General features: G+C 59.9%; 1 protein-coding gene across 3 annotated transcripts in view; it reads right to left on the bottom strand.

Moving 5' to 3' along the window:
* The window catches only part of CACNA1I (calcium voltage-gated channel subunit alpha1 I), a 116,135-nt gene that overhangs the window by 9,367 nt on the left and 81,855 nt on the right, over nt 1-24,913 (bottom strand). For all 3 annotated transcript variants that reach the window (XM_086712218.1, XM_086712217.1, XM_086712216.1), the window contains 22 exons: nt 21,612-21,763; nt 20,768-20,953; nt 20,373-20,490; nt 19,486-19,641; nt 18,922-19,015; nt 17,720-17,922; nt 16,583-17,053; nt 16,173-16,273; nt 15,313-15,436; nt 14,961-15,029; nt 14,245-14,429; nt 13,659-13,785; nt 12,236-12,361; nt 9,724-9,813; nt 8,964-9,156; nt 8,238-8,389; nt 6,628-6,737; nt 5,844-5,977; nt 4,887-4,957; nt 1,707-1,785; nt 958-1,079; nt 113-451 (listed from right to left, as the gene is read on the bottom strand). In XM_086712218.1, coding sequence (XP_086568344.1) covers nt 113-451; nt 958-1,079; nt 1,707-1,785; nt 4,887-4,957; nt 5,844-5,977; nt 6,628-6,737; nt 8,238-8,389; nt 8,964-9,156; nt 9,724-9,813; nt 12,236-12,361; nt 13,659-13,785; nt 14,245-14,429; nt 14,961-15,029; nt 15,313-15,436; nt 16,173-16,273; nt 16,583-17,053; nt 17,720-17,922; nt 18,922-19,015; nt 19,486-19,641; nt 20,373-20,490; nt 20,768-20,953; nt 21,612-21,763 — 3,402 coding nt within the window. The remainder of the gene's footprint in view (nt 1-112; nt 452-957; nt 1,080-1,706; nt 1,786-4,886; nt 4,958-5,843; nt 5,978-6,627; nt 6,738-8,237; nt 8,390-8,963; nt 9,157-9,723; nt 9,814-12,235; nt 12,362-13,658; nt 13,786-14,244; nt 14,430-14,960; nt 15,030-15,312; nt 15,437-16,172; nt 16,274-16,582; nt 17,054-17,719; nt 17,923-18,921; nt 19,016-19,485; nt 19,642-20,372; nt 20,491-20,767; nt 20,954-21,611; nt 21,764-24,913) is intronic.

Here is a 24,913-nt window from a genome sequence, read left to right on the forward strand (position 1 = left end):
GCCGGGGCCCAAACGACCGAGGTCTCTGCCTGAGGCCTCGGAGGCCCAGCTGCCCCTCCAGCCCCGCAGTGCCGCCCTCGGTGACCCTCGCGCCCTCTCCACCCCTGCCCACCTGGGCCGGAGAGTAGCAGCGCCGGCACAGGCGGCCCTCGGCGTCACCCCCGCCGCCCGGCCCGCCCGGGCCTCGGCCAGGCGCCCCCGGGGAGCTGGCGGGCGGCCGCGGGCTGGGACCCAGGCCGTGGGCCATCTCGAGCTCCAGCTCGGCGTCCATCTCGGCGTCCTCCTGGGCCTCCTTGTTGCTGTCGTCCAGGTGCTTCATGAGCACGGCCACCACCACGTTGATGAGCACGAACTGGGCCGTGAGCACGAAGCTGACGAAGTACAGCGGTGACACAAACTGCAGGCTGCTCAGGCAGCTGCGCTCATCGTGGGTGCAGTCCCGCAGCGTGTCCTGCGGCGGGTGAGGGCCAGTGAGGGCCGGTGAGGAGCCGGGGCCCCATCCCCTCCCTCCTGCGCCAGGTGAGGGGCCGGTGAGGACCTGGGGCCCCATCCCCGCCCTCCACGAGCCCCTCCCTGCCCAGTCCAGGCCAGACTGGGGCCACAGCCAGAGAGTCTCTGCCAGGTGAGGAGCAGCTCCAGGGCCTGGACCCAGGAGGAGCGAGGCCTGCAGCCCCAGCCCCGGGCTATGGGCCCCAAGTCCTGGCCTCGGGCAGAGTCGTGTCCCCTAGACGCGGAGCACCAATCCCGGAGTGGCAGTTAGGAGCTGACAGAACGCATCCTGGGCTCATCGCCACCTCGCTGAGCTTTAGAGCCCCAGGCGGGTCCCTCTGCCTCCCTGTGCCCGGCACTCCCCTCTCGTATACAGTGGGATGCTGGGCAGGCAGGGGTCCCAAGAGCGAGCGCTGTCAGGAGCCTTGCTCCCAGAACCCAGACTGGTTTCTCTCTCCCCACGGGTACCTTCATGATCCCATTCCAGTTATCGCCAGTCGAGACCTGGAAGAGTGTGAGGAAGGCCATGCCGAAGTTCTCGAAGGTAGCATGCCGGCTCATGCCCTCGCATGGGTTCTCATCATTGCAGACTGAGAGAAGAGAGGAGGTCAGCCCTGTCTCACTGCAGAGTCCCCTGCCTGGCCCACCCTGCACCCGGGCCTCCCGGCCCCGTCTCGGAATCCCCGATCCTCAGAAGCGCGTGTGGACCGTGCCCAGCCCGCAGATGGAGAAACTGAGGCTCAGGGAGGGCTCACACAAGCTGGCACTCAGACTCCGGTGAGCCTGGCTCCCCGCCCCCTCCCCCCACTCATATATCAGGTCCTCAGAGAGAGGATACAGGGGTGAGGGCCAGCCCCCAAGGGAGCATCGCTTTCTGAAACCAGCCCTGTGCAGGGCTGGGTCGGCATGGACTATGTTGCCCTCGGCCTGTGCCCTGCCCGCTCTGCTCTCCAAGTCAGGGGTCTGCTGCAGAGGCCTGGAGGATGCAGGTGGGTCCAGGCTAGCATCTCTCAAAAGCTACTACCCGTCCCCGGGGGAGGGTGTAGATGGCTGAGGGTCACCTCAGGATGGGGCATCTCCCCACCACCGAGACCCTGATGTGACGCTCTGCGGGTGTCTCAGGCTTCCCCACCCTGCCAAGGCCCTCCTCCAGGCCTGTTCCGCCCCCCGCCACCCCCCACTCCCACCAGCCCAGGTCTGCTTCCGGAGTCACTCACCCAGCTTCCCGAAGAGCTCCACGCCGAGGGCGGCGTAGATAAAGAAAAGCAGCATGAAGAGAAGGCCCAGGTTGCCCACCTGTGGGGAGAGCAGGCGGGGCGGGGCCAGCCTGAGGGTCAGGCTCCAGTGCCCATGTCTGCCACCCCGCAGTGACCTCCCCGGGGGAGGCCGGGTCCCACACGGGGCACAGAATAGTAACAAAACGCTTGTGCAGCCTTTCCCGTGGGCGGCTGGTTCAAGCGCCTCGCGTTCATCGGCTCGTTCACCCCACACGACCATCCGTGAGCTACGTTTTACTCCATTCTGAAGACAGAGTCATACTGAGTGGTGAAGTGACTTGCCCAAGGTCACACAGCTAGTAAGTGGCAGGACTGGGATCCAAACCCAGCAGGCTGACCGCAGGCTCACAGCTGCCCCTCCACACACCTGTGTGTGGTGGGTACCGTCCCCTGCCTGAAGGCAGAGAGGGAGGCAGGGAAGTCTCAGCAACAGGGGTGCCTCCTCCCCGAAGCCCTCCTGGATCCCTCCAGTCTGACAGTGTGCATGTAACCGGGGGACCCCTGTCCCTGTCCTCTGCTGGTCTGAGAAGTCCTTGAGAGCAGGGACATGGCTGGATTAAGTCGCATCTGCCGCCTCAGGCCAGCACGGGGCCTGGCCGTGGAGAGAAGTGCACACAGGAGTCGTGCGGGATTGTGAGCCCCAGAAGCTTCCTGCAAAACCCAGCCACCCCCATCCCACAGCTCCTGTGGGAACAAAACGTCCCAGATGACAAACCTATTTCAAATCTATCCATACACCAGAGACCGCCTTTAACTCAGCCAATGGTTAAGACAAGGCTTGAACATACTCTTGCCCTGGAAATGGAATACCTCCTAGAGCGCTCAGAAGGCCTGCACGAACAGAATCAGAAGGGGGTTTGCGTCGACTGCTACAGGGTAAACCACGTTAGCCACAAACTCCTATCGTTCCTCTGCTCCAGAGGAGGATTTCCTTCTGAGCTGCTCTACAATCCTGCCAATTGTGTCCGACTAATTAAAAGATGCCCTATTCATTAACAGTATGAGCACTTCTTAAGCAGCTACAAAGCAAGGCACTGGGCACGGCCCTGGCCCTCGGGTCAGCCTCCCTCCCTACGCAGGCCCAGGTGAGCCGCGCTTCTGAACCAGGACGGACGTCACCTTCCCCATCAAGCCCTCCCTCCACCTCCAGCATCTCCCTGTGCTCGCACGGCTGCGGCAGCCTTCTCACTGGCCTCCCTGCCCCCAGCCTCTCCTGCAACCCACTCGCCTCACGGTCAGTAGAGCAACCTTCTAAAAGGCAGCTCTGCCTGAGGCCTCCCTTGTCCAGAACCTCTCGTGATGCCCACTGCCCACAGGGTGAAGTCCAAGTTTGCTGTCCTGGCATCGAAGCCCTTTGTGACCTAGCCCTGTGGGCCCCTTCCCGGCCTAACCTTCCAACCCCAGACTCCAGCCACACAGAAATCAGATGCCATTTGCACAGTCTGTTCCCTCTGCAGGGAGAACCGTCCCTCTGCCTTTGCCTGGTAAATGCCTCTGCCCCACCCCTCAAAGCCCAGGTCACAAGTCACCTCCTCTGAGAAGCCTGCCTTGTTGCCGCCTCCCTCTGCATCGGGCGGGGCTTGGCGGGAAGTGTCACTTTCATACCACTTTATATAGAATGGAGGAGGAAAGGTCAGCTAACAGATTATGGGGGATTAAGGTGCTGATGTAATTCTAATGACTATTATGTTTCCTACTTGAAGCTGGGTCCTCCTGGGCATCTCCGTGTGCCCTGTCCAAGCTCAGGATTGCCTAGGGGTCAGGGCATCGGAAAGGCGGAGGAGGAAGGCATGAGGAAGGCATAAGGAAGCCAGGGAGGCTGGGGCCTCACGCTCCCCACCCCCATCCCTAGGGAATCTTACAGGGCGCCTCCTATAACCCAAGTCCTGAGCCCTGCTTGATGAGCTTTAATTGATTGTTTCACACAACACCCCTCGAGATAAGCCCTGTTATTATTCCCACTTCACAGGCAAAGAAACCGAGACGTGAGGAGTTAAGTCGCGTGCCCCTGGTCTCACAGAGGACTAGGCCTTGATAAGAGGCAAGGTGGCTTGAGTCTGGGCTCCAACCCACCTCCTGTCTGCACACCCCCCACCAAGCCCAGCTCACCCCCACCTCCCATGTGCCAACCCCCTCTGAAGACATTTCCTGTCAAGAAAAACCACGTCTCTTTGAGTGCACGCCCCGCTTGCTTTCCAGCCTGACCCGACGCGACGACCCGTGCGGCTGTCCCTTTGTAAGCAGGCTGCTGGGATGCTCACACCAAACGAGAATGGAACTCGCTAGCACCCACAGCCCAGGTCCCTGAGACAGCCAGCTCTTCCTCCACCTTCCCAGGGTGGCTAATCTTTCACCCTCATTTTTATCGCGCATTATTCGTGCCCTTTAAAATGCCTAAAATTCCTGAAGACTAGATGAGTCACAGTGAATAAATGAATGTGCCTGAGGCTCACCTCAGAGCAGGTCACCCTGAGGGGAGGGATGGGGGGGGGGGGGGGGGGGGGGAGGGGACGACTGGGACTGCAGAATTCCCAGGAGAATGAAAACTGCACCCTCTGTGGCCCTGATCCTCTCTCCCTTCCACTGAGCAATGGGATGCGGGTGGGGGTACTTGCCTCCATCCTAGGGTTTCCACCCAGGTCAAGGCCTCACGATGTCCCCCCCAAACATGTCCTATCTGAACCCCCCCCCATTCACATCACCCACCTCCTTCTGCCAAGCCACTCTATAAGGTCAAGCTTAAAGTCCCCTGACGCCTTCCCTGACTTCCCCCAGGGAGCATCAGGACCCCCATCCCTCTCTCCCACCACTTTGTAGGCCTCTCTACATTGCCCTGCGGCATCTGTCCTTCCCAGTAGTCTGTCCTTCCCACTCCCGAAGGCAAAATATGGCTCCTGAGAGCCCAGCTCAGCGCCAAGAACAGAGCAGGCCTTGGCGAGCACCTGAAGTCAGGAAGACAGGGGCAGAAGGGACCTTTCCATCTCCCACAGCCCCTGCCTCACACTGCCTCTCAGGAGACAGGATTCTGCCAGGGCTCCGGGCGGGTTGGAGGAGAAGGAAGTGGAGGCCGGAGTGACACCAGTGAGAGCCAGGCGGGCTGCCAGGAGGAGTGGCTCTTACCTGGGGCAGAGCTTGCACCACGGTGTCCAGCAGGGCCCGCATCCCCGTGGCCATCTTCAACAGCTTCAGCACTGCGGGCGAGACCCAGCCCGGCCCACTCAGCCCCGGCCAGTGGCGATGTGCGTGTGCACGTGTGTACGTGTGTAAATGAGTCAGCAAAGTGAAAAGTGGAGGCGCACGTGAGCAAAGGGGACGGCTCTGTGACGCCACGCTGGAAGAACGTGCGTGCCGCTGAACGAGGGGTGCACAAAGACACGTGGGCACAAGGCGTGGACGTCGGTGTGAAAACGTCCCAGGAGAAGGAGGGCACGCGCAGTGGGAACAAAGTGTGTCAGCGAGCACGAAATTCACCAAGGTGAGATAAAAGCAACCAATGGGCGCCCACATTTCTCCCCTCCCTCTGGCTAAAGAGGGCTCCGGTGTGAGGTGCTGAATTTCTCTGCGCCCCTCCTCACCTCGGACCCTGGAGGCCACAAGCTGTGGCAGGTGGAAAAGCAAGAGGCACCTGGGCCAGGGCTGAGGCAGGAGGTTCTTGAAAGAAGTGGAGGGACAGCCTTGGGGTGAGGTGCGGGGGCCGCCGGGGGAAGCCAGGGTTTTAAGAAGCATAGAGGCCTGGGGGTCCCAGCCAGTGCTGGACACATGCCCACGAGGAACTAGAACTGCATCCCGGAATCTTCCCAGCTGCCCCGGGTTCCTTTCATCCCAGCCTGAGACTGGTCTGCACGGGTCACGGTGTTATGAGGAGGTGCGGGTGCAGTGAGCGGTCTGTGGACAAGGATGCACGTGTACACACGGGGGCAAGTGTGTGTCTGGTGTGTGCTCCCCCTGGCTGCCGTTCTTCTCCCTGCTCCGCAGCCCATTACCCACCCACGCCCCACCCCCTGCCTGTCCCCAACCAACTCCTGGGAGTCCCAGCCTGCCCCCACCCATCCCCACCCCATCACCCTCGCCCCTCACCCCGAGCGATGCGCAGAACCCGCATGATGCGGATGATGGTGGGGTTGATGGGCAGTGCCGCGTTGATCTCAATCTCCTCCAGCGTGATGCCCATGACCGACAGCAGCACAATGGCCAGGTCCAGCTGGTTCCACCTGCTCAGCCGGGCAGAGGAAGGCAGGAGTGGGAGGCAGGGTGAGGGGCACTCTGGTTTAGAAATGCCTGGGTTGGGAGGAGGAACTTCCCAGCTCTCCACCCTCCTGCTGTGGCCCACGGGGATGTGTGGCCACCCTCCCTACTAGCCCCACCAGACCCCACTGGGTCTGGCTCCCTCTCTGCCCCCCACAACCTCCAATCCCTCAAGCCAGAGGCTGACCAGGCTAAATAAACAGCTCTGGCCTCCTGCCGGGGAGGAGGAATGAGCTGTGACTTCTAGATCTCAATCCTGAGCCAGATGCCTCCTCCGTGCGGCCTTGGGCTAACCCATCAACTTCTATGAACCTCATTTGTTCCCTCTGAAAAGAAGGACTAGTGTGAGGTATGCCCTGCTCTGCCTGTAGGTTGCGGAGAACCCATGAGAGATGAGCCGAAGAGACTTGGGAGAACGTCCTGCAACCATCAGGAAGAACCATAATCGCTTCCTGTTCAGGGCTGTAGGCAGCACCCGGGGGCCGCCGGCCATCAGTGCCCAGACACTGATTGGTTCCCCTCCTCTGGCTGCTCCAGGCTTCCCCAGGGGTCAGGACTGCTCCCCCATCCTGCAGCCTACTCAGTGCTGCCACCCCGGCCCAGCCAAGCCACTCACCGGTCCTTGAAGAAGCGCCTCAGCCCAAACGCCACCAGCTTCAGCACAGCCTCCAGCACAAACACAGTGGTGAACATGTAGTTGCAATACTTGAGGGCTGTCTCCAGGGACTATGGGGGGCAGGGGGAGGGGGCAAAGAGAAGCATGATCCAAACCCCATGATCTGCCACTACCTTCTTCCACTCAGAAAGCCTCTCTGCCTTGGGGCACCTGGGTGGCTCAGGTGGTTAAACATCGGACTCTTGATTTCGGCTCAGGTCATAATCTCGCAGTTTGTGAGATCGAGCCCCAAGTCAGGCTCCATGTACTGACAGCTCGGACGGAACCAGCTTGGGATTCTGGCTCTCTCTCTCTCTGCCCCTCCCCCACTCGTGCTTCTTTCTCAAAATAAATCAATTAACTTAAAAATAAAGTCTCTGCCTTTTAAGGAGAGAATTTAGTCCACTCACATTTAGTGAAATGGTTTATATATCTCCTTTTATTCCCTCCACTTTAATTAATGTGGACTATTTATTTTACATTGCTGTTTCTTCTTTCTGATTTCTGCTGGTCTGGTCTAACTACCCCTCTTTGGAGACAGTATGAGATAATGGTTAAGGGTCATGGTTAAGAACCAGATTGCTTAGATATGAATCCTGGCCTGGCACATATTACCTATTTACTATGTGACCTTGGACAAGTCACTTGATCTTTCTGGGATTTAGGTTCCAAATCTGCAAACGAGGGATGATAATAGTACCTACCTCAAAAAGTTACCGTGCAAATTAAATGAGGTAATAGTCCAGTGCTGGGCCCATAAGAAATACTTGGTATTATTATTCTATTTCTTCATGTTAATTTGGAAGTTCTACAATTGCTCTTCATTCTGCCAATGGCTGCCTTCCTTTCCCCTGCACTTATAAATATACCTTTCCTGTCATTTAAAGTAAGATATGAATTTCTCACATGGAAGTTCCGCTTCACCCTTCATTCCTCCAGCTCCGGTAAGGTGAGGCTTTTAAAATGCACTTGCCCTTACGTGCTCCTCATGTGGCCCTCACAAACACTGCTGGTAACTAGTTGGGAACTGGGCAACCTCTCCCATGCCAGTGTTTGCCTCCGATGGTCCTGCCACCTGGAAGGCCCCTCCCCCAGGCTCCATATGCCCATGTAGTAGTGGAGGCCACAGAGTAGGCCCTGAATGCAAACCTAAGTTCTAATCCTGGCTCTACTACTTACAGGCTGAGTTATTTGGGTAGCATTTTTTTCTGAGCCTCAGTTTCTTCATCTATAAAATGAGATGAAAGAGAGAAAGGCCCCTCCCCCATCTTGGGCCGCTGTGAGCATTAAAGTTCATGTTTGTAGTGTGTTTTGCAGACACACTCAATACACCACTGTCACTGGTACCCATGTTCAAGGCAGGGCCCAAATGTCACCTCCCCGCTCCCCAGGAACAAGTGACATTTCCTTTTCTCTCATTTGTCCCACCAGGCCATGAGCGCCCTGGGCACAGGGCCCCGAATGGGGGTGCTGCTCAGACCCTTCTGCCTCACCGTGGCCCTGGGTCCTACTGAGGACCCAACCCTCCCATGTGACCTCAGGCTGGGGCTGGGGCTGGGGCTGGGGCTCACCGTGGGCTGGTTGTAGTGCTCCAGGGACATGGTGACCACATTGAGGCAGATGATGAAGGTGATGAAGATGTCCAGGTAGTGGCTGGTACACATGGAGTGGATGAGCAGCCGGGTGGGACAATAGGTGGCATAGTAGGGCAGACGCTGGGCCTCTGCGGGGGGGGGGGGGGGAGTGGCACAGACCACAGAGGGTTGGGGCCCAGGTAGGGAAACAGAGCACAAGAGGGAACAGCAAAGAGGAGGGAGGAAGCAAGGGCAGAGACGTGAGAACACCCTGGGACTTGAGAGTCAGACTCAGGTCTCCTCCGCCCAGCCAGGGGGCCGCAAGGCAAAGGGATAGGAGGTAGGGGAAGGCAGCGAGGAGGGCGGGACAGTGACCGTCCCTATCTACCCCAAACATGCCCACGGGGCACACAAGGGCCCCGGGTCTGCTGCTGCAGGGGGTCCCACAGCTCAGGGCTAGGCGTCCGGGCCTTTGCCCTCTGCTGGGCTGAGCCACTGGGGAGTCGCCGGTGGACTCCGGGTGGACACCGACAGGGGGCGGGGTCACCCAAACAGGCGGATGCGGAAAGAAGGGGCAGGGCCAGGGGCACAGAGTCTACCCTCTGTTCCCTTCCTGCTCCCAGGGTGAGACCCAGGCCTCGGCCGCCGCACCGGAGGGACCAGGGGCGCAGGCGGAGGAGGCCTGGGCCCGGGCCGGCCCGCCCTGTGCGGCCACCCACTCACTCCGGCGCTTCTTCTCCAGGCGCCGCAGCCGCTTCTCCTCGCGCCGCCGCGCCTCCTCGGCCTCCTGGTGCTGCCGGCACTTGTGGAAGTTCTCCACCACGACGCCCACGAACATGTTGAGCACGAAGAAGCTGACGATGAGCAGGAAGGAGATGAAGTAGAGCAGCATCCAGGGGTTGTGGTTGGGCACCGGCTGCGGGGAGCAGACGGGGCTGAGGCAGGCGATGGGGCGGCGCAGGGCGCAGGGCGCGGCGCTTTGCAGAGGCTCGGGAAGCCCCCGCAAGCAGACCCTGGCTCCGACACCCTCACGGACTCCCACTGGCCTCGGGCGAAACTCCGGCCCCTGCCCTGGCTCGCGCAGGGGGGCCTCCCGACCTCGCTGCCCTACTTACACCCTCCACCACCTCCTGCCCTCGACGACGCTCAGTTCCCCAAACACGCCTCAGGCCTGACCCTGCCTGCTGCTACAGCCCCCCTCTTCCTCCTCCTGCCCTTGGTTCTACCCGCACAAGGCCCTGACCCTCCGCGCACAAGCCGGCTGGGAGCGCTACCCTTGCACGGCAGGGGGATTTGCTGAAGCAAACGGAACAATGACTTCCGCTGCCCAAGAGCAGCCTGAGGGTGGATGACCCGGGCGAGGATGGTGTGGGCTGGGCCGCGGCGGGGCCGTGGGTTCTGCCGATTCCAGTTTCAGACAGCTGGGCCCCAAAGACACCGCATCCCTCTCCCCCCACCGCCCCCGGCCCTAGCCCACACGCACCTGCTGGTCCACAGCGACAGCATCCAGTCCGTTGTACATGATGTTCACCCAGCCATCCTTGGAGGCCAGGACAAAGAGGGACATCAGGGCCTGGAAGACACGGAAAGGGGAGGGCATGGGGGGGTAGGTGCAGACAGCTCAGGCGGCTCCTGCCCCATCCTCCAGGAGGCACAGAGACAAAGAGGCCTTCCCCGAGGATGCCAACAAACCCTTCCTGAGGATCTACTATGTGCCTGCCGTCTACCCGGCAGGCACTGGTGCGGGTGAATGAGGGCTAGACCAGGAGTCCTGGGTTCAGTTCTGAAATTAATTCAAGAAAACTCATGTGCCCTTTTCCCCACCCACAGAACGCCACTAATACTTAAGTGCCTGCCTGCCAGGTCTGCTGGGAGGGGCAGCTGGGATTTTACACTGCAAGGTTCCTCGCAAACACGAGGGCCCCCTGCCGCCATCACCCCAAGCTTGCCTCCAACACCTGGAAACGGGAGGCCGGGGCACAGCCCAAGCTCTGCCACTCACTGGCTGGGTGACTTGGGGCAAGTTCTTCAACTTCTCTGGGCCCCGGCTTCCTTGTCTATAAATGGCAGTAATTACCCCCACTAACGTGAGACTTTAAATGGAAGCAATGCCCAGGAGACACCAGCCAAGGCTCCTGCACGGACGGCAGGCCAAAGCAGGCTCGTGTCCCCTCCACAGGACTGCGGGCGGGTCCCAGAGCAACAGCACAGCGCCTCACACACAGTAGGTGCTCAGTAAAGGTTTCCTGAGCTGGACGGTACCAGTGCCATTCGTGCAAAGCCCAAGTGCGCTGATACCAGACCACCAGGTCTTGACCAGAGGGCTTGACCAGAGGTCGCACACCCTGCCGCTGAAGATCCCCCGTGCTTCCAGAACACTCGTTCATTTGTTGCAGTCCAGGCCCCAGGGCTGGGGAGTGGGTCTCCCACCCTGCGCTGGCCCCTTCCCATCCACCCGGGCACAAACTCATCCTCTTCCCGCCAGGTGGGAATGGCAGAGAGCTGCCTGGAAAGGGCTCAGGCCCGGGAAGAGGTCAGAGCAAGGGACACACAGGGAGCCCTCCTTGCCCGGGAGACGCGTGAAGCCCTCACAGGCCAAGGGGCAAGTGTTCCCGTGAGCTCTTGGATCACAGAGGCCTGAAGTGCAGAGCCTGGAACTGAGAATCACAGACCGGTTGTCACTTCCCCCAGATGAGGACACTGACCCACAGACGCTGGAACCTGCCTGAGGGCACACAGCCGGTGACGGGCCAGCAAGGAGTCGAAGGCTCTGGGCCATGCTGTGACTCCCCCCAATGGCTCTGCACGCTGAGAACACCTTACTTCCAGGTCCAGGGGCTTCAGCCTGGCATCGAGCATGCCCAGAGTGGGAAAGGACTAGGGATGCTCCATGGGAGCGGGCCGGGGCCTGGCGCTGAGGTCAGGGAGTCACGGACAACCTCATAAAATGCCCTCACAGGCCTTCCCTTGGCTTCCTGGATTTTAAAACCTCTGTTTTATCAACCATTGAGTTGTTAACAACTTGAAAGGCACTGACTGCTTCTGGGAAATCTGGAGGGGATCGGGGGAGCTCCTGTGTCCCAGTTCCTGACCCTCTTTCCCTGCCCACTCACTGCTTCTCAGTGGCCCCACGGCCCCTCCCAGGGGGCAGGTGGAGAGGGATCCCTCGTCACGTGAGGGGAGAGTTTCAAAGGCATCCGGCCAGCCAGAGGGTCCCCTGGGTCACAAAGACCTCGATCCTGCTTCCTCCTTGTGTGACCCGCCAGGTCTGCTGATCATCCCTAGCCACCTGGGTGGGCCCTCAAGAAACAGTAAATTGTGGGGGGAAGCATGAGGTTCTTTGGAGGCAGCCAGGTGGAGGTTCTCAGCTGGGCACTACCCAATGGGTCAAGCCTGGCAGGCCCCCAGGAGAGGAGACAAAGGGCAAGGCAGGAATTGGGCAGGGGGCCTGCCAGCCCACTGAGGTGGAGAGCAAAGTAGATGGGTGCCGGAAGAGGAACCCCCCCCCTCTGCCCTGACCCCGGGCCAGGGGCTTTGCTACACTTTGTCACCACTGCCTGCCTGGTAGGCCATCACATTCCCATTTTACAGATGAGGAAACTGAGGCTCAGAGAGCCTACACCCACAATAAGAGGCACAGAGCTGAGACTTACATCCAGGTCTGGCTGTCTCTAAAACTCTTGTCCGGGTCCCCTGGGTCGGGGGTGGGGGCCAGAAACCAATGTCCACTGAGGCACCTACTAAGCGCCAGGGACTTCCGGGACACTCTGCACTCAGGATCTCTAAGCTTCATGCTACCTGTGAGGTGAGTTCCACCCCCCACCCATTTTGCAGAAGAGAAAACTGAGGCCTGGAAAGGAGAAGGCACAGGGTCGGTCCTGGCAGAGCAGGACCAGAGCCCGATCTATGATTCCAGGGCCGCTGGCACTGAAGAGCCGGCACCCCCACCCACTGGAGGGGCGGGTCAGGGCAGGGGTTACGCAGGTGGCACTCACCTGGCCCAGGTTGTCAAAGTTGTACTTGTGGTGGACCCAGCGGTAGTTGGCAGCCACGCAGTCAGAGCGGTTGGTGATGTTGCGGGTGTCCACACCCAGACAGTGGTAGAACTTGCCCTTGAAGAGCTGGGGCGGGGGGGGGAGGACCACAGGGTTAGTGATGGGTCTGCCGAAGCTCCCGGAGTGGGGGTCAGGGGGCTGCAAATCAGAAGAGGAACCTGTCCCGCAGGGTCACTCCCTCTGTGCACGACGTGGGCCAGGCACCCGACCACACCACCTCACCGAGTCCCCCAACACGAGGGAGGGCTACTCTCAGCCCATCTCACAGATGTGCAGACTGAGGCCCAGCAGTGTTAGGTAATTTCCCCAAAGTCCTAGGAGGTTTAGAAAGTAGCAGAGCCAAGGTTCCCACCCTGGTCTGTCTGACTTCTGGGCTCTTTCTCAGACCTCACTTCAGTCCCGGGGATGCGGGCAGACACTCAACAGGAGAAAGTTGTCTGCGTATCCCCAAGGGTGAGAGACAGAAGTAAAGGGACCCTCTCTAGGGACCCAGGCGCTCTGCCTGGAAGGGGCGGTGTCACTGTCCACATGGAGTCCACACCACACCCCTCCTGCCCAGGTGGCTGTTACAGATCTCTTAGCAACCCCAAAGCACACCTGTGCCCGGAAATCCTCTGCAGCCACAGCCCCAAACCCAGGACCAGGTGAGGAGCCTGGGGGCCTCGGCGCAAGGAAGAGGAAGGTCTCAGCAGCAGCTCAGACCCCAGAGGGCCCAGGTCATTCTGGCCGTTCCCCTGTCACACACTTTTACAATCTGCCTCACTCCTCCTCCCTGTCCAGCCCTAAGGTCCCGTCCTCCTCCTGAGCTCCAAGCCAAAATCCGAGTTAGCTCAAGGCCCTGCCTGTGTCCGAGACTCTCCAAAGTCTCTGCCCCAGAGAAACTGGCCCCAGCTCCTCAGCTGCTGTTCCAGGTCTTTCCCACCTTGGCCCAGCCCACCATCTGGCTCATGTCTCTATGCCAGCCAGAGCTCCTGAGCTCACCTCCACGCATATGCCTACCCTCCCCCGAAATACCTTCCACCCACCATGATCTGCGGGATCACTTTTCCTTCAAGGCCCAATGCCAAGGCCACTGCCTTCTGGATGCTTTTCCTCTTGCTCCCAGCAGCCCTATGTTTCTGTGTAGCTTGGACCCCTGTGATCCCATTTACCCAGGCTTCTTTGCACTCAGATGTTTAGGTCTGTGTCTGCCTCCCTCCCTGGACTGAGAGCTCACCACCGGCAGGGACGGGGATGCTCTACCAGGGCCGCCTGAGCCCCCAGGCTGGTCAACACAAGGTCGGGAGAGTTGAGCAGGAATATGGAGCCCCTTCCCCAACCACGAACTTCACCCCAGCGCCTGCCCAGCCTGAGCACCCCTCACCTGCACCCCCAGGATGCCAAAGATGATGAAGAAGGCACAGCAGATGAGGACGATGTTGCCAATGGGCTTGAGGGAAGAGATGAGCGTCTCCACCACCAGCTTCAGACCAGGCGCTCGGCTGATGACACTGGAGGCAGAAAGGGGCAGAGGCACCATGAGCCCACAGCCATGTCTGGAGACAGCACCCACTGTGCCCAGAGTCACCAGGGTAGAGAACCTCAGACCCCAGATCTATATGCACAGGAAGGCACTATGCCCTACCCCTGTCCCCCTGGGGTCCACACCACACCATCATCTGGAGACTGAGGGCCAGAAATGGCAGTGAGCCACCCAGGGACACTCAGAAAGTGGGTAGCAGTCCTGGGGGCCACCTTCAGCCCTGCCTCTTCAGCACCCCTCTCCCGCTAGGGTTTCCAGACTCCACCCCCAGGAACAGCTTCAACGGCCTGGTCCCTGTCCCTGCTAATCTGGCACGTGCTATCAGAGGAATGAGTGGGTAAGGAGGGCTAGGGTGAGAGGTCCACTTAGACCCCGGGCGCTTCACCGGAACGTGCAGGGATTCCCCCATCCACGGGCACATCCTCACCGCAGGGGCCGTAGGGTGCGCAGGAGCCGCAGGACTCGAAGGACCCCTAGGATCTTGGCTCCCCCGGCTGAGGCCACAGACACCACTATGTCAATGATTGACACGAAGACCAGAAAGCCATCCAGCACGTTCCAGCTACTACGCAAGTATGCCTGCTCGCCAAAGTACAGGCCCAGCGAGACAACCTGGGGGCGGGGCGATGGGCGGAGTCAGCCCGACTTCGCGACTGGGGGGCGGGGCGGTGTAGCCAGCCTCAGTGAGGGGTCAGGACGCAGACAGGCAGAGGGCTGGGCGGATGGTCTGGCAGGGGTCAGGTACCCCGCTGCCCCCCTGAAACACAGGCCCGGCGAGCCACCCCATTGCCTACTCGCCGCATATCTGGCAAACCCAATTCGATTCAAAGCCAAGTGCTGTGGGCAGCATCCGGAAAGGGATCCTTCCCCTGCACCCCACACCTCCAGCAAGTATCTCGGTGACACTGTAAATGTTCCCCTGCATTCGCCTTTCCCTCAGGATATGAGCTCCTGGAGAGTGACCCACTCCGGGTCCCTGGAGCCCAACCTAGGGCCTGGCACCTAGCGGGGGTGGGCCTCCCACACCCTCTGTGGAATGTGGCCGAGGGACAGGTGAGTGACAAGCTTTCTAAGGGGTTTGCCCAGAGCCAAGGGCCCCCACGCTGGGGGTGGGAGAGGGTCCCCGGTGAAGCTGGGGGCTACCTTCAGCGTCATCTCGCCCACGAAGATGGCTGTGAAGATGTAGTTCGACACAGTGAGGAAGATACGTTCCTGAAAGAAGGGAGATATTGTGGGCCCGGGGGCTCTCCAAACTGCTCAGCCCCCTGGTCGGCCTCTTGCCTTCAGCCAAGGGGCACCCTGCTGCTACCTGGGTCTCAGGAGGCGTCCCATCTCCAGCGGCAAGCTCCCACCACACCTCCCTCCACGGTGCCTGGTGTGGGGCCTGGCTGAGCTCTCCTAGCCCCCTCAGCCCCTCACAGTGTCCCATAGCAGGCCCTGGCGGCCTGCCCTTCCGCTTTGTCCCTCGCCCTGCCCGAAGGCTTCGCCCACTCACGGTGCTGCCGGCCTCGATCTGGGGCCTCTCCAGGGCAATGGTGATGCAGTTGAGAAAGATGAAGGCCAGGACCACATAGTCGAAGAGCTTGTGGGCAATGATGGTCTGACACAGGACTCGAAACCTGGGCAGGGTGGGCAGGGTGCCACATGAGTGTCAGTGTGCCCCTTGCCCCAGAGGGCCCAGACACACATGGGGACTAGGATGGCCATGAGGAGCAGACATCTCTCTTCTCGGGCCACACAACAGGTGGTGACTTCAGGTCTGTTCAGGTGCCCACTCAGAGTTGCCTCCCCTGAGCACATGGCACCACAGGATAAAGGCCATCCATCTTGCCCTGGCACTCAAGGCCTTCCAAACACCGGTTCAAAGCTCTAAGCCTGGACCTCCAGCCATTTGGACACACATTGCCTGATGCCCCCAGCTTCTGCCCCCGAGGCCTTCCCTCAGGCTGCTCCCTCCGCCTGGACCAGCCTCCACCTCCTCACAACCCCTGCTTCACCTACTGGAATACTATCTCCATAGCCTCCAAAATCCAGCACAAAGGCCTCCTCCTCCAGGAGGCCTACTGATGCCCCCTCCAGATGTGAGCACCCCAGGCTACATGAGTTTTTGGCCAACCTGGTGTCAGCACAGGAATGGCCTGGACTAGGGATGCCCAGGGAGCCCCCATCCCCCGCCCCTGCATGAACACCTAGACCCTCCCCCAGCCCTGCAGACCCTCCACCACTGGGCCAGAAAGGTCCTCTGGACTATGGAAGACCCGCTACCAGGAGCCTTGCCTGGCTTGGCAAGTATCTCTCCCTCCCGGACACGCCAACCCCCTACTCTAACCTCACACCGAGCCTGGCCTCGCCCACCTGTTCTCAGGGGAGAAGAGGTAGACAGACCAGTCCTCGCGGACCTCGCACCAGTCAGGCTTATAGACGTCGATCATCTTGCGGACGCGGAAGCACAGGGTCTGGCAAGGCCAAGATGGGAGTGCAGACGGGTCGGCGCTGCGCAGAGCTGCGCATCTCCTCCCACCCCGGTGGTCAAACACCAAACTGGGGCCGCCGGCCGACCTGCGGCCTCTCCCAGGAGAACAGAACCCTCGCCCCGCCCAGGGAAGGCTAAGAGGTCTCCTCTACCAGCCGGGCGGGTCGCTGGGGTGGGCAGTTCCGGCCCCGCCCCCTGCCCGCCCTCCTTGAGTCCCCTCCCACTCTAGCCCCGCCCCTGTACCCCTGGACTCTGGCCCCGGGCCCCGCCCCTAGACCCCGCGCCCGCTCACGTAGTCCATCTCCTCCTCGTCCTCCCCGCGATCCCGGCGGTCGTCCATTTTGGTGAAGACATCCTTGGCGATGCTGGGCATCCTGCCATTGCAGTCCTCGTGCCCGGGGGCCGGCCCCACCGCCCTCCAGGTCGCCCGGGGGTGGGCGCCCACGGCGGGCACCAGCTCGGCCAGGTCCATCGAGTCTCTGGTGTCGAGGGACAGCGTCCGGCGGTGGTGGCGGTGCCGGTGCGCCGGGTGGGGACCGTGGTGCACGTGGTGGGCGTGCGGAGCGTGCAGCGGCGCAGCCCGCGGCGGGCCCTCGTCCCTGGGGCCCTCGCAGGCCCGGGGACCTACACCGCGCTCCGCCGAGAGCAGGGACTCGTGCTCGGCCGACTGCGGCTTGTGCTTGAGGCTGTTCCAGCTGGAGCGGCGGCTGGCCCAGGCCCCGCTGCGGCCCCACGGCCCGTAGTAGGAGCTCCGGGAGCTGGACTGGAAGGAAGCCGGGCTCGGGTCAGCGCACCCGCCACACACACGCGACCCACTGTTGTGACTGGAGGCAGCCTGCACACCCGCTGAGGCCTGGCTGGTGGGTGACAGAACAGGCTAGACCCCAGGGGTCCTCTCCCTGCCCGGCTGTCACTCCATCTGTATCCATGGATGTGTGGGCGCCTCTAGGGTGTGGTTACATCTCCTCCTGCCACCTCACTTCCCTTGAGGAAGCCAGAGCACGTTAGGGTAGTCTTCCCACTTTACAGGTAAGGAAACAGGTTCAGAGGCCTTGCTCATGGCCGCACAGCTTGAAAGTGGCAGAGGCTAGATTTGAACTCTCGTATGTCTGACCCCAAAGCCCAGCTCTTTGCCGTCTGCAGTGTGGCCACGATAAAAACCCAGTTCTCCACACCGGACGCACTGGCACTATTCATTCATTCATTCATTCATTCATTCATTCATTCATTCTTTGTTGCCAGGCCCTACTCTGGCACTAGGCACTCAAGAATGCAACACACATGGTCCCTGCCTGGTTCTAGCTGGAGAGTCTGGTCCCCAACACCTGGGCACCAGCCTGAGGCTAGACTGACAGGCACTTCTCCCCAGGGTCCCTCCCCATACACCCCAACAGGAAGCACCCACCCAGAGCACCCCTCAGGGACTCACCAGGGAGCGTTGGTCACAGCTCATCCTCCCCAGTGACATGACGCTGCTCTTGCGGGAGCCCAGGGCCACCAGGACGGGGTCCGGCTGCAGCGAGAGGCGGGGGGCAGGTGCCGCAGCCCCGGGGGGGCCCAGATGTCCACCCAGTGGGAGACTGGGGTCCAGGTGCCCATTGGGGGTCATGGGGATTGGGCAGATCTTAGGATCTGGAGGGTGAGATGGAGACGGAAAGAGGGGCAAATAGAATAAGAACGAAAGAATTCATGAGACAGACATGGATGGGAACAGAAATAGAGAGTTTTTCTGGGGAGACTTCCCCCACCTTCCCCGTTGGACCCTTCCTGCACAGCTCTCAGCTTTCTTTTTTTTATTAAGTTTTTGACTTTAATTCGGCACAGTTGACATACAGTGTTATATTAGTTCCAGATGTACAAGGTAGTGATTCAACATTTCCTTTTTTTTTTCATTTTTTTAACGTTTATTCATTTTTTTAGAGACAGAGCACAAGCGGGGGAGGGGCAGAGAGAAAGGGAAACACAGAATCCGAAGTAGGCTCCATCCAGGCTCTGAGCGGTCAGCACAGAAACCGATGCGGCGCTCGAACTCACGAACTGTGAGATCATGACCTGAGCTGAAGTGAAATGCTTAACCGACTGAGCCACCCAGGTGCCCCAGTGATTCAACATGTCTACACGTTACTCAGCGTTCATCGTGTCAGCTTTCTTTTTGGGTGAGTGGATCCCCTGCCTCCTGTATTCAGGGCCAGGCTGTGTTCACCCATCATAGAAACCTCACTCCTGGGCCCACTTTAGGAAGCAAGGCAAAAATGGTACAGCCCGGTTTTCAAGGAGGACACTGGCCATGGGTTGGGGAGGCTTGTTCCAAGCTGCCCCATGGGACCAAACAGGACCAGAAGCCAGGAGTCCTGGGGCCTGAGGCTGTCTCTTCCCAACAGGCCACACCATGGAGGGGTGAGGGTGAAGTGCACCTACCTCTGTGGCTAGAACTCAGGAGGGTTATGAATGTCACTGACTTCTTTTGGGGGGATTTGCCTGTTTCCTTCCATTATGAATGTAAACAAACCACAGAGAATGAGTGGTCCTGGAGCCTGGGCTTAAGGAGAAAGCTGATGCTGAGCCCTGAGGCCCCTGGATCTCTCTGGGGAAGGGTCCTGGTCCCCCAGGTGACAGTGGAGACCTGTTTACCTCCGCCGCTATCCAGGCCCTCCTGAAGCTTGTCGAACTCCTCCATGTTGGATGAGCTCTGGTCCTCGTCCGAGTAGGAGCGATTGGCGTCACCCTGGGAGACCATCCCTCTTGTTGGAATGCACATCGGCTCAGCCCTTCCCTCCCTCCTGAATTTTTCAATGGGTCTTTCATGCCCATTTTACAGACAGGGAAACAGAGCCTCAGAAAAGGAAAGTGAGAAGCTAACGAGGACCGAGCCCATAAGCCCACACCCGCCTGACTGCAAGTAACCCCTAAACCTCAGAGAAAGGAGGAGGCAGGATCCAGATCTCGGGGGCTTTAGAATTTCAGAGATGGAGAGACCTTGTCCTACACCTCCGAGGGAGAGACAAGGATCCCGTTGCAGCCTCCACTTGCATGCTTCCTGTGACCGGAAGCTCACCACCTAATTGACAACCCCCTCCTTCGCAAAGTGTTCCCTGCTAGATGTCTGACTTGCAGCTCTCCCCCATCCAGACCCCTCCCCCACCCAGCCTGGTCCAGGCCCCATGCGGGTGCTTCCTCCGCCAGGGCCGCACTCACCTCTGCCTGGAAACCCTCCACCAAGATGGCCACCAGAAGGTTGAAGAGCACATAGTTGCCAAAGGTCATGAGGGCGACAAAGTAGAGGGAGGCCCAGGGGGAGGTGGAGGCCATGCCATTGTAGAGGACAACGTTCCAGTCCTCCTGGGTGAGGATCTGTGGGGGGAGGGGGAGCACAGGTCAGCCCTGGGGTACCCCCAGGCCCCGGCCCAGCCCAAGGGCAGAAGGCATCCACCGGCTGGAGGAGCCTGAAGGCACCCTACAGCCCGTGCGCACTTACAGCACCCTCTCACACGTGCCCCAGCACACCCAGGGACCTCACGTGACACGGCCCCAGCTGGCAGTGTGCCCACCTGGCACAGCCCGTGCCCCTCACTCACACACTGCGCTGCCCACTGCCTCCCCGCCCCCCACCCCGCTGGCCCACAACCCACCTCCTGCCCTGATTCTCACTCCCTGCTGATGGGTGCTCCTTCCTGGCTGCTCCCACAGCCCTATCCTCTCTGTTCTGTCTGCTATCTGCTCGCGCCCCCCCCGGCCCCTCCACGAGCCCACCCTTCTTCCTTCTGCCCCCCGGACCCGTGCACACTCATTTAACCATGGCGAGAAAATAGCCTCAGGGAAGAATCCCAATGCACCCAGGTCTTGGGGCGGGGGTGGAGGGGCAGAGATGGGCACCAGGTGGCCAGTCAGCTCCCAGAGCCAATGCAGTGCCAGCCTGACCCCGCACCCACACCTGCCTGCCAGAGCCCGGAGTTGAGGGGCCTCCCTGGCGAGCTACCCCCCTTCTCTGGATTCTCCGAGCGGCACCTCTGAAAAGCAAGCCAAGCGGCGATCCTGGGAGAAACCCCTTCCCCTGACATACGTGAACACGTGCTGCTGCTCACCTGGAACACTGTGACGATGGCCCACAGCAGGGAGTCAAAGTTCTTCCTGTCGGGGACCGTGTCTCCTGTGTCCGTGCGGAGGCTGAATTTGCAGCCAAAGATGTGCATCCCGAGGATGCTGGGGGAGGAATGGGGGTGGCTCAAGGGACCCACCCACCTTGTGTCGTTCTCAGAACGGCCGGGTAAGATGGCAGGGGCAGCGCTGGTTCCGTTCTACAGAAGCCAACGCTGAGGCTCAGAGGGCAAGTCCTCGCTCAGAGCCATAGGGGATTCAGTGATGCATCAGGACTCGCAGCCAGGTCCAGGGTGGCGCCTGGAGAAGCTCAAGCAGCCATGTCCCCCCCCCCCCAATCCCGCCCCAGGCTCCGGCCCTCCCCAGGGTGGGCAGGGCTCACCTGAAGATGAAGATGAAGAGCATGAGCAGCATGCAGAAGGTGGCCACGTTGTCCATGGTCTTCATGAGCACCACCAGCTGGCGCCGCAAAGCGGGCATGAAACGCACCAGCTTGAGCACCCGCAGCAGCCGGAAGGTCCGCAGCACCGACAGGCCGCCGTCCGCCTGCCCCACAATCTCCCAGATGCTGGGAGGAGGCAGCAGGGGAGAGAGGCAGGAGCGTTCAACGGAGGGCAGAGCAGAGGGAGAGGAGGGCAAGGGGAGGCCAGTGGGGGGGCAGAGAGATGGAGAACATCCACTCATTCATTCATCCCACAAATAACATGTTTCACGGGCCGTCGCTGCTCCAGGGCATGCTCAAACCAGGGGCTCTTGACCTGGAGTCCACGGACACCCCCCATGAGCAGTCTCTGGCTAGGATTCAGGAGGTCTACGAAGGCCACTGACCTCTCCACGAGATTTACCATTCTTTAGATCATGAATGAAAACAAGCCACAGAGAATGAGCAATCTTTATGGCTTTTTGACCGATCAAAACCGCTGTTTTTATATCTTACAACAGCTGATGGACATATTCCCAAACACTATTTATACCCATCCTTTCTTTGGGATGACAGTAGTCCCAAGACCTGCTACTGGATCTTGCTACTTAATGCATTAATCTAGAAGCACGTATGTTACTGGAGGACAAATTTGTAAATATTCGAGAACTGGGTTTCTGCACAATTGATTTCCTTTGTGCCCGGACATGCTTTGTTTACCGGCGGGGGACAGGGCACTAGATTTCCCCACCCCCCTCCCCACTCTGCTTCCGGGCCCCCAGCCCGCTGGCAGCAGGGGCAGCACCTGATGATGACGATGATGCTGTCAAAGATGTTGTAGGGGTTGCGCAGGTAGTCGAAGAGCCCGAAGGCGGCCAGCTTCAGGAGCATCTCCAGGGCGAACATGCTGGTGAAGACGACGTTACAGATCTCTAGGATGTTGGTCAGCTCCTCAGGCTGTGGGGGCGCAGGGACAGGGAACGGGGACCCCGGTCAGGCCAGAGCACAGCCATGGATCCTCTGTGGACGCTCATTGGCTGCAGGACCCCCAGGGAGGCGGGGAGGCTGAGTGAGCTGGCAGGTCAATTTCTTCGCTGGACCGCAACGGCCTTGAGAGCCTCACAACTCTGCTGTACCTCTGCTGTCATTAAGAGTCCACTGACATGGGGGGACCCCACGGGTCTGGCCTTCCACACATTTGGAAACGATGCTGGTACTGCACACTGAGGAGACCTATCAGAAAGCAGGCTTGGAAGGGGTGCCTGGGTGGCTCAGTGGGTTGAGCGTCTGACTTCAGCTCAGGTCATGATCTCGTGGTTCATGAGTTCAAGCCCCGCATCGGGCTCTGTGCTGACAGCTTAGAGCCTGGAGACTGCTTCAGATTCTGTGTCTCCCTCTCTCTCTGTCCCTCCCCTGCTCTCTCTCTCTCTCTCTCAAGTAAATAAACATGGAAGGAAGGAAGGAGGGAGGGAGGGAGGGAGGAAGGAGTCTTGGAAGCTGATGCAGAGCAAGACAAGAAGACAGGCCAGTCGACGCCAGAAACTCCCTGTTTGCCCATGACCCCTGTTTGCCCATGACCCTATCCCACTTAGGAAGCACTTACCACACACAGGACCTGTTTTTTTTGAACTTTACAGGCGTCGTGTCACTTAATCCCATAAGAGTCCATTTTGCAGATGAAGAAGCAGGTTCGGAGAAGGCCAGCCCCTGCCTTCGGCTGTGGGGCTGGTAAGAGGCAGAGCCGGTATCTGAACTCAGGCAGCCTGCCTCCAAGGCTCCCACCATTAACCTCTGCCTGTGCAGACCCCCCGACAGAGCCCTCCCCACTCTCCCCTTCCCCAGCAATGGCCACGTCAGGATTGTGGGTGGCTGGAGACCACTGTGCCCTGAGAAGGGAAGACAGAGACCATGCGCCTACTGTGTGCCACCCAACTCTTTAATGTCTGCGAGCACCCTGGTCCAGGGGGCTGGCTTCACACACTTCTCAGGGGAAGACACTAGAGCCCAGAGAGGACAAGGGTTAAAGTCACCGGCTGATCAGAAAGAGACTAGCACCTTCTGACCCTGGAGCTGTTTCCCTCCTGGTTTTTAGCAGCAAGAGACACCCGTATAAGCGGAACCATCCGAGCAACCCTGGAATCCCAAACAGACCACACTACAGGCCATGACTAGGAGACAGGGTCCTAGGGACATTCCCCCCCAACCTCAGTTTTCTCATCCATAAAACGAGGGGGTGGAGTAAGATGATATTCATTCCAGGGCTCCCCGCTAAGAGCCATACGGGGCTCCAGCGCCTCCCTTCTCTCTCTAGGACTGTGAAAGTGCCGGGTTTCTGTTCACCAACAAGCCTGAATCACAGAGAGGGGAAGGGCCATTTTTTAGGCCTGAGCAAGCGCACTGAGCTTGACATCCGGCACAATTACGGACGCCTCCAACAATCTGCTGGTGCCTCCGTTTTTCAGATAAGGACACTGAGGCTTGGGGAGTTGAACTGACTCGCCCTGAGCCACCCGGCCAGGAGGCAGCAGAGCCACAAAATCAGACTCCAAACTGCTCTCCATCACACACAACAGAAACTCCACCTGAACTCATCCGTCCTCTCCTCCGCTCGTTCATTGTTGCATGCATTCTACAGGTGAGCTGAGCACGGTGGGCTGGGCGCGTGCTACCCAGGATGGCCAGTGGTGAATGCATCAGGGCATCCTCCCCGCCCCCAAGAAGCGCAGGTTCCGGTGGCAAAGCCCAACCCCCCGAGCTGACAAACAGCCGTAGGTGCTAAAAACAGAGAAAGGTGAGGGAGCTTTGAGGGAACAGTAATCCTGCAGTCAGGTGCCTGCAGGGGCACCTTCCTGGAAGAAGTGACGTCTCAGCAGAGCCCTCAAAGCTGAGAGGGGGAACCCAGTGAGAGGGAGGAGAAGAGAAGGTATCTGGGCAGAGGGACCGGCCAGAGCAAGATTGGGGGGGGGGGGTGGCGGGGAGAGCTGCCAACCATCAGCACCCCCAGCCCCAGCCCAGCCCCTCCACCAGGCGACAGGGCACCTTCGGGGCCCGACTGTGATTCCATTTGGGTTAAAAGGAGAAGAGAAAAAAAGAACCGCCCTTCCGCCTCGTGCCCGGGAAACCTAATAAAACTGCCAAGTCCTCTCAAGCCCAGATAAAAGAAGGCCCCATTTCCATCTGTAATTACATTTGACTCACAAAATGGTCCCAAAAGGGAAGTAGGACCCTGAGACGGGGGGGGGGGGGGGGGGGTCCCCCAGTTGGGGGGAGAGGCTGGGGCCGGCATCCCCGGCCGAGCCAAGCCACCAATTGCCCACCCTGCCACCACAAGATCAGCGGGGATGAGAAGTGTGGCCGCTGACAGTCCGTAATGGCGGCCACTCAGCTCGGGGCCACACGCGCTGCACACACACACTCCCGCCCACGAGTGCTGGGGAGGCCACCGCTCTCCGGAAAGGTCACCCGCGTGCCCGCCCCTCCCCCCCCACTTGCAGCAGCTGTTTCTCTAGTCAAGTGCACACCTGTTAATCTTTCTCTAATGGACCATCCGTCACTCCCGCAGGCATTTTTCTGGGAGAGAGACAGCGAGCGGGAGACAGACAGATGAACGCAGGCTATTCTGTATCGTGAGACCGAGGTGGGAGGGTATGTGAAGAGGGACGGGGGGGGGGGGGGAGCCACGACGGAGATGGAGAGACAGACGGACAGACAAATATAGATACGGCGACTGAGAGGCAAAGGTGGGGTGTGGAGACATGAGGCAGAAAGAAAAACACAGATAAAAACAGAATAAGGGACCAGGATCATGACATTGCGGGCATCGGTGCAGGAGCCAGGAAAGTGGGAGACAGCAGGCAGACAGACCGCCAGGCAGAGGCTGCAGAGAGGCATCTGGAGGTGGCCAAGACCCCAGTGGAACAGGGTGAAAAAGGGCAGAACACCACGCTGAGCTGAGGCAGGAGGAGCGAGGGCAGGTAAGGAGGGACTACATCCTGGAGGCCCAAAGTGGAGGGAGAGGGGCAGGGGCCCACTCCTTCTGGCCCCATGCCAGGCTTGGAGGCACAAGGCTGGCCATTTCCGCAGGGGTGTGTAAGGGCCCTGGTGGGC

Source organism: Puma concolor, chromosome B4 (genome assembly GCF_028749965.1).
Source record: "Puma concolor isolate L17-30 chromosome B4, mPumCon1.1.hap2, whole genome shotgun sequence".
Taxonomy (NCBI): Eukaryota; Metazoa; Chordata; class Mammalia; order Carnivora; family Felidae; genus Puma; species Puma concolor.